The sequence below is a fragment of the Cavia porcellus genome, unplaced genomic scaffold, assembly GCF_034190915.1.
Source record: "Cavia porcellus strain 051 isolate PalLab524CR breed Dunkin Hartley unplaced genomic scaffold, mCavPor4.1 scaffold_11, whole genome shotgun sequence".
Classification (NCBI taxonomy): domain Eukaryota; kingdom Metazoa; phylum Chordata; class Mammalia; order Rodentia; family Caviidae; genus Cavia; species Cavia porcellus.
Genome location: NW_026947494.1, coordinates 13,516,913 through 13,534,245, shown reverse-complemented (window position 1 = coordinate 13,534,245; position 17,333 = coordinate 13,516,913). Strand labels below are relative to the sequence as shown.

At 47.2% G+C, this 17,333-nt stretch overlaps 1 protein-coding gene across 1 annotated transcript in view; it reads left to right on the top strand.

Annotated features, from left to right (window-relative positions):
• Myo10 (myosin X) overlaps nt 1–17,333 on the top strand; it is a 187,998-nt gene that overhangs the window by 25,109 nt on the left and 145,556 nt on the right. The window contains exon 2 of the mRNA XM_003466728.4: nt 15,557–15,655. Coding sequence (XP_003466776.4) covers nt 15,557–15,655 — 99 coding nt within the window. The remainder of the gene's footprint in view (nt 1–15,556; nt 15,656–17,333) is intronic.

Sequence of the window (17,333 nt, the reverse complement as noted above, 5' to 3'; positions counted from 1 at the left end):
AGGATCTTGGGCTGAGCTATATCTTGAGTCCTTAAAAAAACATTCTTTTTGAGATAGGGTCCCACAAAGTTGCTTTCATTCACCTCAAACTTGCAATCATCCTGCCTTGGCCTCCCAAGTGACTGAGCCTCCTCCGGGCAAGTGCCAGCAAACTCAGCTAACACATTTTTTTAATGTTGATGACATGTCGAAGTGATAATAATTTGGGTCTATTGGATTAAAGAATTAACAGTAATAAAATTCATTTTTCTTGTTTTTTTTTTTTTTTTTTTTTTTGAAAAATTTGATCCTACAAGGTCATTGTGCTGCCCCTGTAGGGTTCAAACTTTTGAGCTCGAGCAATTGTCCTGCTTCAGCCTCCAGAACAACTGGGATTCATAGGCATGGGCCACCATACCAAGCTTGTAGTTTTTTGTTTGGTTTGGTTTGTTTTGTTTTGTTTGTTTGTTTGTTTATGTGATGGACAACAGTTTACAATCACATCCTTGGCTCTAGTTACAAATCTGCTGGGCAGACAAGAAGGTTCTGTGGAGCTGGTGGCTGCTGCCTGGAGCTCCTGACAGCTTTATCTCTGCAGGCCTGGAAGCTGCTGCAGCTGGCCCTCCCCGAGGCTGCCTTTGGGACCTCAGAGTGTTGCAGGGCAGCAGAGCTTATCTCCCGATGACAGCAGGGACACACAGACCCAGGGGCAGCTCTTCCTCAGAGGTTCAAGGACCTCTGAGATGCTGTCTGTAGTTTGCCCAGCACTCCACAGAGGTCTGCTGGTTAATAACGCAGTGCTTGCTCTTGTGAGTTTTCCTGTGAGACACTGCATTTTAAGCAAACCTCTCTGGGCAGCGCTTGCAGTTTTAGGTCTGTCGATGGGCTTGAGTCTTGGGCTCTGTCCTGTGATGATGCCAGATCCTGGACCCCACGTCGGGTTCCCTGGGAGAGCTCCGTGCAGGCTCTCATGGAAGCATGGGGGTGAGTGGTGCTTGTTTGAGATTCCCAAGGCCTGTTGACAGCCTCTGTGGCATTTGTACAGAGAACAAAGAAGCTGGACCGGCCAGCCTGAGAGGTCTTCCAGTCTGCAGGAGTTAGTGGGAGAGGGCGGCGCACAGGCATTGTTCAGACGTCCGCACGGAAGATTTATTGCCAGTTGAAGAGCCCAGCTGTGGGCCTTAGTGCCGATTTCCATGGGTCCATCAGGGATGCTTGTTGCAAACACATTTCAGGCACTTGGCATGTCTTGGAGCAGGACTTTGTGGTGTTTTATTGCTGTATCTCTGGATGCAGTAGAGGTCCCGCAGGGTCCCTAAGCCTTTCTAATAAAGAACGTTTTCTTCCAAAGAGGTGATATTTAGTGTGTTCGTTTTATGCTGCGACCAGTGAAGTTTTTATTTATTTTTGTCTTTTTGATGTTTATTAGGAATATTTGCAGTGCACAACAATAACAGTCCCTCCTGGGGTGCTGGTACAGAACCCAGCTTCATTCTTTTTTCATTCTTCTTCCTCCTCCCTTCCCTCCATCTCTTGGTCTCCTTCCCTTTTACAAAAGATCTATTACCTGGGATCTATCTTTTCTTTTGTGCTTATTATTTATACTTTGGGTTTCTTGTATAAGCAAAAGCCATGAGATATTTAAGAATGTGTGTGTCCAATTTATTTCACTTGGCATTATGATTTCAAATTTTCCTACAAATGACTCCATTTTCCTACAAATGACTCAGGTTAATCCTTCTTTATGGCAGAGTAGTACTCCATTGTGTATAAATACCACACTTTCTTGATCCATTCACTTGTTCCTTTTAAAGACTAAAGGTTTAATGGCTGACTGGGAGGCAACTAACATCCTAATCTTAAAGAAAATGTACCCCATAATTAATACTATTGTTTTAAATGTTTAAGCGATTTTAAATTTTCCTTCTCTAAGGACTAGAGTTTCATTTTCCACTGTCCTAGAAGCTAGGAAGTCCAAGGCTGAAGGGTCAGCATCTCCCCAGGACCTTCCTGCTGTGTCATCCTGGCAGAGACAGAAGGGCTGGGACCGCTCTCGTGAGAATTAACCCTCTGCCTGGATCAGGGCACTCATCCATCCGTGAAGGGGGAGCCCTTCACTGTCTCGTGGCCTCTTTTTATTGCTGTGTGTTTGCCCTGCATGATGACCACATTCCTCCTGGGAATTGGTACACATACACAACAGGTCTTAATTCTGTTTTCCATCGCCCGTCCCCTTCCCCGCCTCTATCTCTTGGACCCCTCCCCTTCTGTAAAAGCATCCCCGTTTCCTATCACCCACCTTCTCTTTTTATGTGAAAAGTCCCCTTTCTCAGCTCTGTTGCAGTTGGGGATTTAGTATCCAGTACATGGACTTTGGAGAACACCCCTACACCATAGCGTTCAGCAAGCCAGTTTCGGTGTAGGTGCCCTTTTGTGGGATCTTCTAAAATGCTTTTTAAATGACACGTTTTACACTGGATTTCCAATGGAATAATTTCAAAACAAGTACTCGGACTGCACTGAATGTGAGGTGTGGACCCAAACCAGAACTGCAGCATTTGTGATGAAGTCCTCAGGAGCAATTCCACCTGGTGGGCAGAGTTTCTAATAGTTTCCTTCCTCTTGCTCTCCTCTCCCTTTGTGTGGGGCGAATACTTTCCTCTCTTGGGCCGGCTCTTTGCATCAGTGGTTTCGTGCTTTGTGTTTAAGCTGGTGTTTGTTTCAAGCAAGGTCTTTTCAGAGTCAGGCCTGGTTTGAAGGTCACTAAGTCGTGAGTGTGAAGAGGAGAGGTAAAGAACCCTGGCTTGTTTGGGTGACCAGCTGAAGGCTCTGGGCCCGTTGTCCTGACACTGTCTCAGTTCAGGAAAAGCAGTGCTTCCCCACCCAGATGTGACCCCATCATGATGGGGTCCCCAAAGACCCAGGCCATGCCAAGCAGCCTTCCTGTCTAGACTTGGCCTCCAGGCATCAGAACCATTTGAGGACCCCACGATGGTCCGACTCTGCTGTGAGGACAGGTGTGAGAGCCTCCGTGCAGAGCGCTCCTGTCCTCCAAGTTTCCTGGAAGGTCACATGGCTGCTGGAGGTTGTGATGCCTGAATCATTGGCTCATTCTGCCTGGAGTCTTTCTGTCCATCAGGCCTGTGAAGGAGAGAAAGGCTTCTTTTCCTACACAGGAGAAGCAAGACCAGGTAGTGGAAGGCACGGAGGCCTGAAGCTGGGACCATCACCTGCAGCCAGCCGGATCCAGGAGCAGCACCCAACTCTCCAGCTGAGCTTGGCCTTTGCTAATTCATTGCACGCTTATTCATAAGGGCCAGAGAACTTGTGTCCAGCCAGCAGCTGAGCTTTTGGGACCTGACCCCAAGGTTCACGGCTTCATTTACAGGACAGCCTTGGACTGCAGCCCCCCTTCACTGGGCTGCTTCTCCCAGTTCACCCCAGCAGGGTCCACATGGCAGCCCCACTTTCCCCTCAGCTAAGCTGCCCCAGGCGATCTTTCCAAGTGTGGGGTGGCTGAGTCTTCTGAACCGAGACAAATGAAAGTTGATTCTCTAAAATGATTTGACTGCTGTGCATGTCTGCGTGTGTAAAACAGAATTTGAAAAAAATGCACTGTATTGCACAACAAAGTAATTTTGACCACATTTCATTGGTAAGAGGAAAAGCAGTATAGTCCTTGGTGGGTGAATAGCTGAGACCGTTTGCTCCTGGGCTGGACCAAGGTGAATACCTCCATTGTTCAGTTGTGCAGTGCTGTTAATAGTTTATGGATGGTGATTAAGGAGAAGTGCGTAAGCCACTTTACAGCAGGTAGTAGCCTACTCTGGCGCTGGCTAATTTGCAGAAAATTGGCCTTTGTACCTGGAAGCTTTTGGCTGGCCCAGCCAGGCTCAGAGCTCGGCTCTGGGAGGCTCCTTCTTTCCTTCCCTGCCAGCATCTGGGGTCCTAAACCCCAGTCTGTCCCCAGATTGTTCCCATGGCATCAAGTTCAGATTCATCGGGAGGGAAGGTGGGCCCAGTGTCATAGTAGCTGATGTGGCCCCCAGCTGTAACACAAATCCCCGTTCTTTCTGCCCTCAGCAAGAACCCGAGTGTTTCTCTCACTCATCTGCACCCTGTTCCTTCTTTCTTCCTCTGTTTGTAGAGAAACTGAGGCCCACTGAGGTTGATTTGTCCCAGGTCACACAGCCAAAGTTGGTCAATCCAGTATTCCTGTTCAGGCAGTTCGGCTTCCTGAATTATTGAGTTATCACTGAAAACCTTCTCCATCTCAGTCCTTGTTCTGTTACTGTAACAAAATAACTAAAACCAGGTGATTTATAAAGAATAAAAGTATATTTAGCTTAGAGTTCTGCAGGTGGAATTCCCAAGAGTCTGGTGCTGGCATCTGATGAGACTTCCTTTGGAGAACACTGAGACTGCTTCAAAGCTCAGGGGCATCTAAGGACACCTGAGGACCTGACCCCATTATCTCAAACAGTGCACAGTGGGATATAGTTATGTAACCGTGATTTAGCAGTGGTCAAACACCCTTGCACCAGTGAGGCTAGCATGTAAGAATGTAAATATGAGGTGAGAACGTGTGTAAGAATTGTACAAAAGGGGCACGGGGCCCTTGTGCTCTGCTCTGCTCCATACTGCCTGCTGTTGTTGCTGATGTCTTGCACACTTGTGTTCTTTAACCTGGGGACCTCACCCATGAAAGTCTTCCTTGGGCCCCCGAGCCTGAGCAGGCCAATACCTCCTCATTTCATTGTCTTGTGCGTGGTTAGATCGAGCAGAGATGCCCCACAGCTCCCCATCTGTAACAAAGCCACCCTGTGACAACTCACCAACAGCTTATCTTTGGTTGGACTCGTCTGCTTTCTTGACCCATCACCTGTCCAAGGTCCCACCTGTCATCAGCAGTGCCTTGGTGACCAAATTTCCTGCATGTGAAATTTGGGGGACACATGCAAACCCTAGCAGTTGCTCTTCAGGCTACCCTGAAAACATCTTCAGACTGCCCCTTCCTGAGCAACGTCCTCTGAAATATCTGGCTGATGTTCCACAAGACTCTCAAGCCCAGTAGGAGCAGGGGTACGGCAAAGTCTGAGAAACTGTCCCTGACCTGAGATCCTGGGGGAGCCTCAGCGGCTAGATATAGTGTCATTGGCAGAGTAAGAACATCAGCAAAAACTGGTGGGATCTGAATAAAGGCGGCGTTGTACTCGGAGAGTGACCTCCACGGTTGGTTCCTGTGTGACACGCGTCGTGTGAGATGTGAACTTCGGGGAGGGAGGTACACGGGCAACTTCTCTGCACACTCTAAAATGACAAGTTAACTTAAAAGTAACTGACTTCTCTACCCAGTGTTCTTCAGGCTGGCTTGTCCTGTCCCGTTCTGGGTATCTGTGTGTTCCTGCTCCTTGAGTCTGTGACCTTCCCATTGTAGCAGTTTTCATGATGGGGACACTTACAGGGGGAGCTGACAAGCAGGTGATGGGTGCTGTCTCCCCTTTTTGTGCTGGGCCTTGAATATGGAAACACGCACTTTACCACCAAGCTACACCTGTAGCCCCTGCTATTAAAAAACAAATGTCACCCTGGTCCCATTTACCTATGAAAAGCCAAGAGGAGATGGAACTCGGAGATGAGAGTGGATTTTAGTGCAGAGAGAAAATTTTATCAAGAGGAATCCCGAGCAGTCAGCCTTTGTCCCCCTTGTCACCTCCGTCACCTTCTTGGTGGATGAAGCAGGCATTGCTGAGAGAGTTTTAAACACTTTGTAGCTGGGGTGCAGGCCGAGCTGCAGTTCTGGAAGAGCTGGTGTGTGTTGCTTGTTGACTGAGGCCTGTACTTTCTTCGGCTCTGTAGCAAGGCTTTCGGAGAAAGATTAAATCAATTTCTGAGCCGTCCTGTGGGATCTTCTGCTAAATATCGCCTTGAGTCACCAGGAACCGTCCAGAGCTGCAGGTAGGAGGAGAGCTGCAGTTTGAGCCCCTGTCTTTTGGGGGACCTTCCGCTTTTGTTTCTGCAGCCTCATCCTGAAGCTGCCAGCACCCCTGCCCGGCTGTCTCTGTGCAGCAACATTCTGAGCCTATAGAAGGCTGCAGCACCGGACCAGGCCTGCAGTGGGAGGCTGAGCTAGAGCTCAGCGGGTAGTGAGTGAATGGATGGATGAATGAGTGAAATACTGAGTCCTCACCCTATGCTTGTGCCCTGCTTGATGTGCTGAAGAGGTGACAGCCGGTTAAACCCACTCCTGCCTCCGGTGACGTGACGCAGGTGATGTGATGTCAGTACAGCGCACAGGGAGAGCACTGAGGTGTCATATCCTGGTGTCCTACAGGAAGCATCTGACAGTGGTTTGTGGGCTGCAGCTCATGGGCTGGGGAGCACCCAATTAGAGGATGTGACAGTCCAGATACCTTCTGAAAGTCATGATGCTTGTAAGTGACGAGCTCAGCAGACCACGGCGCACCACACAAGCACAGAGGGGAGTCAGGGGTGAAGCTGGCGGGAGGGGGCGTAGCTGGAGCCACGGAAAGAATTCGTGCCGACCGAAGGCGCCTGTTCTCCCCCGTTGGTGTCTGTCTGTCTCTTCCTTTTCATGATTTGTGACCTGACTCACACATGATTAGCTTCACTCTTTTCAAGTGTATGATGCATATCTTCATAAAGTGATACAACCATCACCACTGGCTAACTCTGGAACATTTTGTTCACATCAAAAAGAAACTCCACATGTTTTTAGCAGTCCCTGCTTATCCTCCCTTGCTTCTGGCCCCACAGAACCCCCAGTGTGTCTCCTGTCTGCATGGTGGACAGTTCATATAAACGGGTATACAATATATACAATATGTGGTGCGCTGTGATCGGCTTCCTTTTCTGAACAAAGTGTTCAAGCCCTGCCCCTGTTTGGCTTCCATTCATTCTTCGTTCTTTTTCATTGTTGAGTTGTACTTCATTGTACCGGTACCCCACACTTCAAAAATAATTCTGTTTAGAGTCGTTTCTGTCTTCAGGCTGCTGTGAATGAGGTGGTGTTTCTGTGGACATAAAGCATTTCTTTCTCTTGAGTGTATCCCTAGAATGGGGTTCTGTGGGACCCTGACATTTAACTTTTTGAGGAATCACGAATCTTGTCCTGGAAGCTCACCACGTCACATCTGTGCTGCACCTTGAGGAGGAGGTTCCATCCCCCCCCCCCGTCACCACTGCGTTACCCTCTTGTTGACTAGACTTATCTTTTATGTACCTTATCATTCAGGAAGGATAGTTTTATGGAAAGCATTGCTTGTGCTTGAGATTGACTAGAAATCCGTGAGGAAATCACTTAAGGTGTCTGTGACAGGAATGGGAAGTGTCTGTTTTAAGCATCCTTACCTCCGGCTGTGCTCCGGGGTCCTCTGTTTTTACAAAGTAACCACAAACTCCCGTTCTGAAAGAGCTTGTGTATTTTTTCTACAGACAGATGGTAGCCAGAACACAACCAGGATTTCATTTTAAGATAATCTTATCAGTGCTGTTTATTTGTAGTTCTTTATTACTTTTATTTTTTAAAAATGTTCTTGTTAAGAATCGGAAGCATGCATGCACCCTCATCTTGGCCTCTCAAGGTGGTCTTGTACTTTACCTCCCTTCCTGTTTGGTGACCCCTGCCATTTGTACTCAGGAGAATTGGATTGCAATTCTCAGACCAGCTGATGCTTCTTCTGACCCTAAACAGCGTTTCCCTTGGGGTGTAGAAGGTTATTAGAATCAGAAAAGTTTTATGCGGTTTATAGTGCCTGCATGTTCTTACTCCAGGTCTTCTGTCTCTTGCCTTGTTCTGTTGCACAGTTCTTCCTCACCGAACTAAGAGATTGGGCAGGGAAAGTGCTGGGATGGGCATCATTGACCTTAGGAGCTTTGCAGCCAGGATTGTATACGCCACTAAAGCTACCTAGTGCCTGGCACATATAAGGGGTCAGAAAACTTTTTTTTAAAAGCATGAGCTTGTAGAAGGATGGGAGGGTGGAGTAAGTTACAGATGGATGAACAAATTTGGGTGTGTTCACTGATGATTGGTTAACAAATAGATGAACTAGGATGCTTTTTGTTTCTTATAGTATCATATGTATAGATTTGGAGATGATCCCAGCAACTTGGAGATGCCTTATTTCTTTCAGTGTTACTTTTGTTGTTTTGTTTTTGTTTTTGAGATTACTTGTAGTTGCTGTAGTTTAAGAGTAGCTGAAATGGTATTTTATAGAACCATGAAGAAGGTAGATAAATCAGAATATAAAATCCAGGGCTTGAACAAGTTAGCACATTGGAGCCCCGTAACTGTGCCAATCACTTGTGCGTAACTGGGATATTTTACCACCTAGCAGCTCGTTTTGGTTTTTGCTTTTGATTGGGAACACGCAGAGCCAATGAGTGTTGGTACCTTTACCCCGAGAACCTTGAGCATGGGGGTAGTTTATTGGTAATACAAGACCTTCTGCTGTTACCTTTCATTTCTGCCTGTCCTTCTCACCTGCTGTACCCGTGTATCTCTCTGTTACTGTCTGCCTGGAAGTGGCTCCACTTGGTAGCTGACATTGGTCACAGAGTTTGTCATTGTAGAAAGAATGAGATGGCACATGGTCCTCCCTCCTGTCGGGGTACTCTGAGAGCTGATACAGGCTAAGATTTGGGACAAATTCACCGGTGACCTTCACAGTAGTGACTGCAGGCGGTCCTGCCTCGGTGTACAAAAGGACTGTGTTCTTTTAGGCGTTGATGAACTGCTTGTTTGGGAAACTCTTCTCACATCGGCGATATTAGGGCTATAAATGCTGCCTAAGTCCATAAGCAGCACATTCTCCCCTGTAGTGGCAGCATGGATGCAGATGGTCACGGCACAGTTGTTCCCAGAGCTGCCATTCACAAAGGCACAAGCTTGGGGCCTTGGACGCTGTATTTCCAGCATCTCGAATTATGTGCTCGGTGCTCCTAAAGGCTTCTCTCTTGAGGTTTACTTTGTCGCTTCGCCCTCTCCAATAGTGGGTTCAGGATGGTGCTTTATGTTCCCATCACCTGCTCCTGAAACCATCCAGGTCCCTTTCAGAGCCATCTCAGCCGTGGATGAAGTCAGATTCCTCCTCTTCAGAACCCCGACAGTTGTTCACAGCCGACTGCTGGCCTTGGGGCCGAAGCCTGTAGCCAGGAGACACAGAAGTAAGTCTGAGGGGCCGGCTTAGCTCTTAGCCACCCCCACCCCATTTATGAGCTCTTGGTGAGGGTGCAGAAAGGCCCCCCAGGGCAGCGAGAGCATCCAAACACAGGCATGCGTTGGGGCGCGCCTGGAGTCTAGGTGACTCCTCAGCACCACCCCCTGGTCCTGTGCAGCCCCCGGGTTCTGTTCCTGGCCTGCTTGCCTTTCCCACACTCATTTTCACCGCATGCCTCTCTGCATTCTCGTCGGCACCCGGCCAAGCTTTTGAGGACGTTCGCACTGAGGTCCAAAAGTGTGCAGAAGCTGAAATCCAGAGCACAGCGGGCATGCAGCAGCCACACAGTGCTTCATCTTCCTACGGTCGCTAGGAGTCAGCTTTGCGCAGAAAACAGCCCAGTGGGCACAGTGGGCACAGGGGAGGAGGGGGACAGTGGCTCTCCCACCACCGCCAGCCCATCAGTCCGGAGCCTCTGCCATGTGCTTGCCCAGCGTTTGTGTCAGGCTGCTGTAGTCCTCTCTTCCGTGGGCACCCAGCCCCAGGCCGCCGGAAAGGAGCCTGCTGAGAGCCGTAGAATTTAGACAGTGAGGTTTTCTTTCCATTAATTAAGTGGCCAACAAAACAAACTCCTTCAGTCCAACTGTACTTTGGAATTTAGTGTCACTCCAGAACAATGGCTGTCAACCGGGATGATCCCCAAACCCCAGGCAAAGAATTATCTACTCCAAAATGTAAATACAAGGAGAGATCATAAGTTAAAAGAACAAAAACTTAATAAGAGACACATTGCTAGGAATGATGGATTAGAAGCAAGGGATGGATTCTGATCAGGATTCATGGTGACATGTCTCACTATAGTAATTTTTAAAATTTAAGCATTCATCCTGTTTTGATTATCCTCCCTCACTGGCCAAATGTTTACTGTAGTTTCTGTCAAGTAAAGCATTAGGGTTTGACCCCATGCACCTGATTCCAGGGACCTGGCACTGTGTGACTCCTGGCTGGTTCCCAAAGTCAAAGCAACTGTGAAAAGTCAGCATTTTGAGTCACTTATGACAAGGCAGCCACTACAGCGCAGCTGATGACCCTCAGGAAAGAGGACTTCCAGAGCTGCTTCAGCAAGCGGCAGGAGCCGGGGGATCAACACGTTCCAAATGAGGAGGAATATTTTGGGCAGGATTAATGACACTGTGTCTTTATTGCAGTTTTTTTTTTTTTTAAGATTTAAATAGTGTGTTTTTTCCATCACACTGTGTAACATCACTGTTAAAAAACATGCCTTAGGACTTTGTGTTATGAAAGCCATGTGTCCTTTGATGTGGGTTTGAGAAATAAAATTAGAAGAAACAGCACCTAATAAGTTAGACGCTCTTATTTTGAGGGGCAAGGAGACTACAATAGGAGAAAAAGTGCATTTAAAGCCATAATATTACAACGTACTACTCACATTCTGGAATTTATTAAGAACAAGGTCCCTACCCCCGCCTCGGGCTTCTATACCAGCCATCTTCTGAATTTGGGTATGACAGACAAAACGAGAAAAGCTTTCCTTTGGCTGCTGAATTTACTGCAGATACAGTAGCCCTGTTAATTTACTGATTCAGGCTAACATTATTCGAACTTGGAATCTTTAAAAATTGTGATGCAGTCCCGTAGGTTGTTGAAAGCTGCTCACGTGTGGGACTGATGTCAGCCGGGTGAGCAGGTGTGGGACCAGGGAACTGGAGCCCCATCCTGAGCCTGGCTGGGCTGCGAGCTTCTCCACTGAGTGTTCACCGTGAGTAGAACACACCTCCCGAGTCCACGTTTAAGGCCATCGCCTCTCTCTTTTGGGTTGCTGCTCTACCTTGACTTTAAACTACCTTCTAAAAGACAATTATTTTTTGAATCAAGAGAAATAGCCTAGTTTATAAAGGGCCATAGTAGGTAGGTTGAACTCTGTGATGGTGAAGGGTCAGGAACCATGTGCGTAGAGAGCCAGGAGGTCAAAACATCAGGCATCATGCCACCTTCGTGCCACAGGAACCACACCTGTGTAACAGGGAATGGTAGGCAGGGCTGCGGCCCGTGAGGCTGCTTGACTGGGGTAGGGTGGGCACTGCCAGACACAAGTCACTTCATCAGGGGCTTAATCTTTGTTTTCCCGTGGGACCTGCCTGGCCGCTGAGCACAGGGATAGTCTACGGTAGCCTCATCCTGAGATTAGGACTCAGTCTCCTAGCTACCCCAGTCTGTGTTAATGGAGAGTAGAGAGTTCAGCATGGACCTATCATGATGGATTTGGAGAGTATGTTTCTTGACTCCCCATTGCTCAATTATAGAAACAGCATTGATCTTCCTTACTATGGGTTGGCTAAGAATATTCATATAACACTGAGTAGTAAAGCGATTCTCTTTAAAGTTTAAATGACTTGAAATTATCCAAGTAGCTGTGGTGTTGACGGACTTTTAGTACATCACTACCATCCTGTAGTTCATCACTCTCCAAAGCTCTTTCTCACTCAGATCTATCAGAGGCTCTCCTCTGTCTAACTTTCTGGGCAGCTATTCATCTTCTTTCTGTGTCTATAGAGTGACCTTTTCCAAAACCTTGACTAAATTGGAACACTACCATACGTAGTGTTTTGTGTTTGACTTCATTCATTTACTGTAACACTTCTGAGGATCACCCTTGCTGGAGAATCTACAGGGCACATCTGTGTCCGTGGATCGTAATTGTCAGCTGGCTGGATGAATAGACTCTTGGCAAGGGGATCAAATCATGGGAGTGCTTACACATCAGTGGATTGACCCACTGATACCCGTATCGAAATGCACTGGGAGGAGGCTGAACCTGGCTGGAGGAGGCTCACTGGGCTGGGTGTCACTCTCAGGGTGGGTCACTCTCAGGCCCTCTTCCTGTGTGCCCTGCTTCCCAGCCACTGTGAGGTGAGCAGCTTCACTCCACCTGGAATTTCCACCTGGGATTTCTGCCTTGGAACAGCCAACCATGGACTAACCCCTCTGAAACCATGAGGCAAATTTTCATTTCTGTTTCTTTAAGCTTGTATGAGAAAGCTAATACAGTATTGGTTTGTTTTGTTTGTTTATTTGTTTGTTTTTGATTCATACTAAGGAGTTCCACTGTGCAGCTTTACCATATTTTGTTTCTCCCTATACTAGTTATAGACATTTGAATTGTTTCTAGCAATTGGCCATTATAAATACTGCTGCTGTAAATACTTGCATGTAAGACTTCAAAATTACTTTTCTCTTAAGGAGGGTAAGTGTCTAGGAGTTGGATTTTTGGGACATGTGATAAAAGGTTGTTTTTAACTTTTTAGAAATGACTAAACTGTTTTCCAAGGTAGATGAATGTACCACTTACATTCCCACCAGTCTTTACATCCTCACCAACATGGGAGAGAGTCAGTCTCTTTATTATAGCCAGGAAATCCCTTGTTGGCCAAAGAAAACGGAACCTCCATGAACCTCACTTCTGAAGAAAGGCATGGTATTACAGGATGGGTCTAAAGATCAAAGGAGATGAGAATTTATGTGCAAGTGCTTTGTATTGCAAAAATGTTACTGGTGGTTATGTGCAGGAAAGTCTTTAGTTAACATAGTATGAGTCTCAGAGATTAAGACAAAAACTTCTCCATGTTTTAATAAAACATGTATGCTCGGATTGAACATGTTCCATTCGCTGATAGGGGCTGTTTTTATTCAAATCAGAGCTTCCTCCTTATGTAGGTTGCCTGTATTATATATTAAATTATCAGCCTTATTGAACAATGACAGAGGGTAATGCTTTGCATATGGTGGGCAAACTTTTCTTCCCCACTCTGTCACAGATGGTCTGGTACATGTCTGCGTGAACTTCATTTTCACATGGCTGTGGTGACCTCTTTTGGACCTGGACATATATGTTCTGTTCTCACAGAATGGATGTGGGAAGATTGGGGGTTCTGAGAAACTGCCAAGAGCAATCTGTACAGAATTCGTTTCAGAGGATTCTGAGACCAGTTGATACTTTGTCAAAGAACAGAGTGAGTTTTTTTTTTAATGCATTTCTCATCTCCCTTTTGGGAGACAACTGTTTATTATAGATTAAGGGGAACTGGCCAGCGGGCTGCAGATTGGGAATCTTGTATCACTGGCTTATCAGCAGCTCTTCACACCTGTTGAAAAGGACCTTTGGACACAGAAACTGAGCCTGGTGTTTGATCATGGAGCACTGTGTCAACAAAGGGCCTTGTGCAGTGCTTGGAAAGGGGAGGCAAAAAGAGCCATGCAAGGCTCTGAGGAAGCCCCAACAGCTGCCTGCTGCACGCAGTGTGTGCTGTGTGGTCTTGGGAAGGTGGGGGGTTTATCTGAATCCTGGTGACAGTTTCCATTAACATGGTGATGTCACGTAATGAAGTCTGAATCCCATTCTCCTAATGGACAGTTTGAACAAAATGGGAAATAGCACTGTGAAGTCCTTTGTGATGAAAGTGACCCAAGTGATGGACCTCACACAGAGCAAGCCAAGGACTTAGTCTCTGGGACAGAGGGGCACTGTGAGTTGTTGTTGCCTCCTGATTTTAACCTAAAGAGTCCACAGGGCCACCCTTGCTGGCTTTGGAAGTTTCCTACTGCGTAGATGTGTGTGTTTGGAAGTGTTTCAAAGCTTTCAACTGTCACGGTCTCTGACAGTGAATTAAAAAGAGAGTGAGCAAAAGCATCCAGGCCCTTGGAAGCCTTCACGCCAGGACATTACAGATAGTGCGGTTGGGGAATGGAATGAAATTTGAGAGACCAGCCCTGCCACGCCGGAAGTCAGCGTGCTTTGGGAGCAGCTGTTTTCGAGCACAGAAATCAGGACTGACAGGCAGTTGGAAGTGTCATTCTTTCCATGTGTTACCAGCGTCTCAGCCCAGAGCCGCAGTCAGAGGAATGTGACTCACTGGAGGGCGACGGGAACTGGGCCCCTCCGAGCTCATGTGTGTTCTGTGCATGGGCAGCCGTTGGGGGTCAGGAGCAGCAGTTCGTTTTCATTTTCGTCTTAGGTGTTGTTTTTCTTCATCTAATAGTGGGTGACTCTGACCCCTCTTTGGGATGATGGTTCAAGAAGTGTGGATGGGTGAACAATTTAAAACTCCTATGATCCTGGGAAATGCATGCCCTGGCTGAGGGTCACAGGGCTCCCTAGGGCGTTGTGTGAATTGTCACATAATTGGGGAAAGGAGTCCGTTCAGTTTCAACCTCAATGCATCCACAAGCCTCCATCTTGGAAACACTTGAGGAGCTGCCTGAGCCCAGCGTCTCTCCTTCTGGGCCCCTGCAGCCTTGCTCAGGTGGCCCGACATGCTCTCATACAACTCAAGGTTAACCGCCCAGGGATCTCGAGTAACAGGGGGATGGAAAATGTTTTAGATGTTGGCTGATGGATTTTTAGACACGGTTATCAGTGACGCTGAGGGAACAACTCTCAGGTGAAACTGTTGCATCTTCTTAAATTCACTCTTTAAGAAGATGAGCAAGAGCATATAAGTTAACACCTGAGAAGTGGTCATTTAAAACAACCTCTTTGTTATTTTTTTAATTGTTGGACTTATGAATACATTTGGTGGGCTAGGGATTTAACTCAGTGGAGTAAGCACCTTCCTGGCAAGCATTAGGTTGTGAGTTCGATTCCCCAGTACCAAAAAAAAAAAAAAAAAAAAAAGTACAGATGGATATACTAGGCTAAGTAAAAACCAAAAAAATTAATGTTTTATATATATATATATATATATATATATATGAATGCATTTGGTTCTTTTGCATATTATTTCAAGGGCACAAAGGAAATTAGGGTGGCATATGGAAAGCGCCTGAGGTTAGGCATTGGATCTGTTTGATTTGACACCCACATGGGTCCCTGCCTAAGTCACTAGTCACCCAATGGGAGAATAAAAAACAAAAATGGAACCAGTGCTCAGGATGATGCCATAGGACGTGGAAATGCCGGTGTCTGGTGTGACCCTAGCAGTTTCCTCCTAACCGACTGAGTTTAATGTGGTCAGTGTGTAGATTTTGGTGCATGCAGGCCACCGCAGGAGTGGCCTCAGGCCCTCCAAGTGGGCCAGTGTGACGGGGAGCCACCAGGGCCCGCAGGGCTGTCAAAGCGAAGCTGTGACATGGTTACCTTGTGATCCCTGAGCTCAGCTGCCTGGCTTCGGACCTGTGCAGTCGCCACGGAGCCTCACGCTGTCAGTGCCTCCCTGGTGGGTAGGAAAGCGGACACTGCTGCTTTCCAGGGCCCTTCAGGGCAGGAGGGAGACATTTGCTTTTCTTAGCCATGAGGCGTCATGGTAATTTTGAGAGCGCTGTCTGGCCATAAGATAAAATGCAAAGTCAGGGCTAACCCGTGTTTCTTCTGCTTGCAGGGAGCGCGGGTCTGGCTGAGAGAAAGTGGCCAGCATTTCCCCAGCACTGTAAACTCCTGTGCAGAGGGCGTCGTCGTCTTCCGGACAGACTATGGTCAGGTGAGCACAGCGCCCTGCTCTGCACACCCAGTCCTTTGTGTCACTGCAGGGCAGGTGTGTTGCACACACACGCACACACACACACAGGCATGCACACGTGCCTGGAGCTGTTTTCTCAGTGGTGAATCAGAATCGCAGAGGGTTGTGGGCTGTCCACGCTGGGTGTGACGGATGTACACACACCTCTCAACATGGCGGGGACACATCTGGGACATGGGAATGCTGTAGTCTCCTAGCTTCTTTCCCGGGTATCTGTCCTACCTTCTGCTTTTTCCCAGAATCAGAAGTGTAGGGTGCAGGTAATAATATATGAGAACATGTTCATATGCATTGATGTTTGCCACTGTCTTTTAAAATTGTTCTCCTATGCCCTGACAGGTTTTGAATTATGTTGTTTTTGTTTGTTTGCTTTTCCTCCTCCTCCTTCTTCTCCTCCTCCTCCTCCTCCTTCTTTCTTTGAAATAAAATAGATTTGGAAAAGTAAAATAAAAGCATTCTCCCTCTCCACCTCCTCCTCCCTTTCATCTTCAGTCCTGTTCATGGTCCGCAGGTGGAATCCAGGGCCTCCTCCACGTTAGACAAGCTCTCAGCCCCTGAGCACCAGCCCTGGCCCCCTCTTAAAATTCTTTTTTTTTTTTTTCCCCTCTTAAAATTCTTAAACTTGGGGCCAGGATTATTGCTCAGTGACATAAACACCTACCTGGCAAGCATAAAGTCCTGAGTTCCATTCCCAGTACAAAAAAAAAGAAGAAGAAGAAAAGAAAGAACGTCTTAAACTTTCCTAATTTGTTAGTCTGTTACAGGCTTGATGTCAGCATACCATGCCATACCGCAGACAGAGAGGCTTGTAAACAATAGAGACTCATTTCTCATGGCTCTAGAGGCTGGAAAGGGCCAGGCGGAAGGAGCTGCAGCTTCTGTGTCCAGCGAGCGTCCTGCTCCCTGCTTCTCACAAGACCGACTTCTTGTTTTGTCTCGTGGGGTAGAAGGGGTGAGGTCTCTTCTACAGTCGCACTAATCCCCTAAGAGCGCCCATCCTCTGCACCTAGTCTACAAAGGAGCTAATTCCCCAAGTCCACTGCACTTCGGGGGGGTAAGATGTCCACCCCGGAACCGGGGCAGGGAATGGCACCAATTTCCACAGAATGAATGAAAGTAAGCAGAGGACACAGAAAGGAATTTCTCTCAGCTAAGCGCCGGGCACTGCTGAACTGTTTAAACCCATCCAGGCACAATAGTGTCCCACCTGGCGTTACCCAGCCTGCCTGCCCTTCCTGCTTCTCCAGATGAGAATCTCTTTCCTTTTGGCCCCGTGTTTACTTCTCAAGATGTTGTGAAAAGGAAAACAGTTTTCAATCCACGTTCCTCATTTCACGTGACCGTATTCCCAAAAGCACTCTAACACAGCTTGTAATGGAATCGTTTTTTGTTGCTTCTCTTTTTTTTAAATGTATTTTTTTGTTAAAAGAAAGAAATCACGGTGGAGGGTGAGGAAGGGAACGTAAGAATTGAGATGTGTTCCGGACGCGCACCAGTTCCCCATGATGAGTGTAATTACGATGCACTGCACATGTTGACTGGTAAAAACAAAAACCTTTAAATATTTTAGGCCAAATAATATCCAGCATCCGCATGACCATCTTTATTAGGACTCCTGTAGTGATGGATGCTGACATGG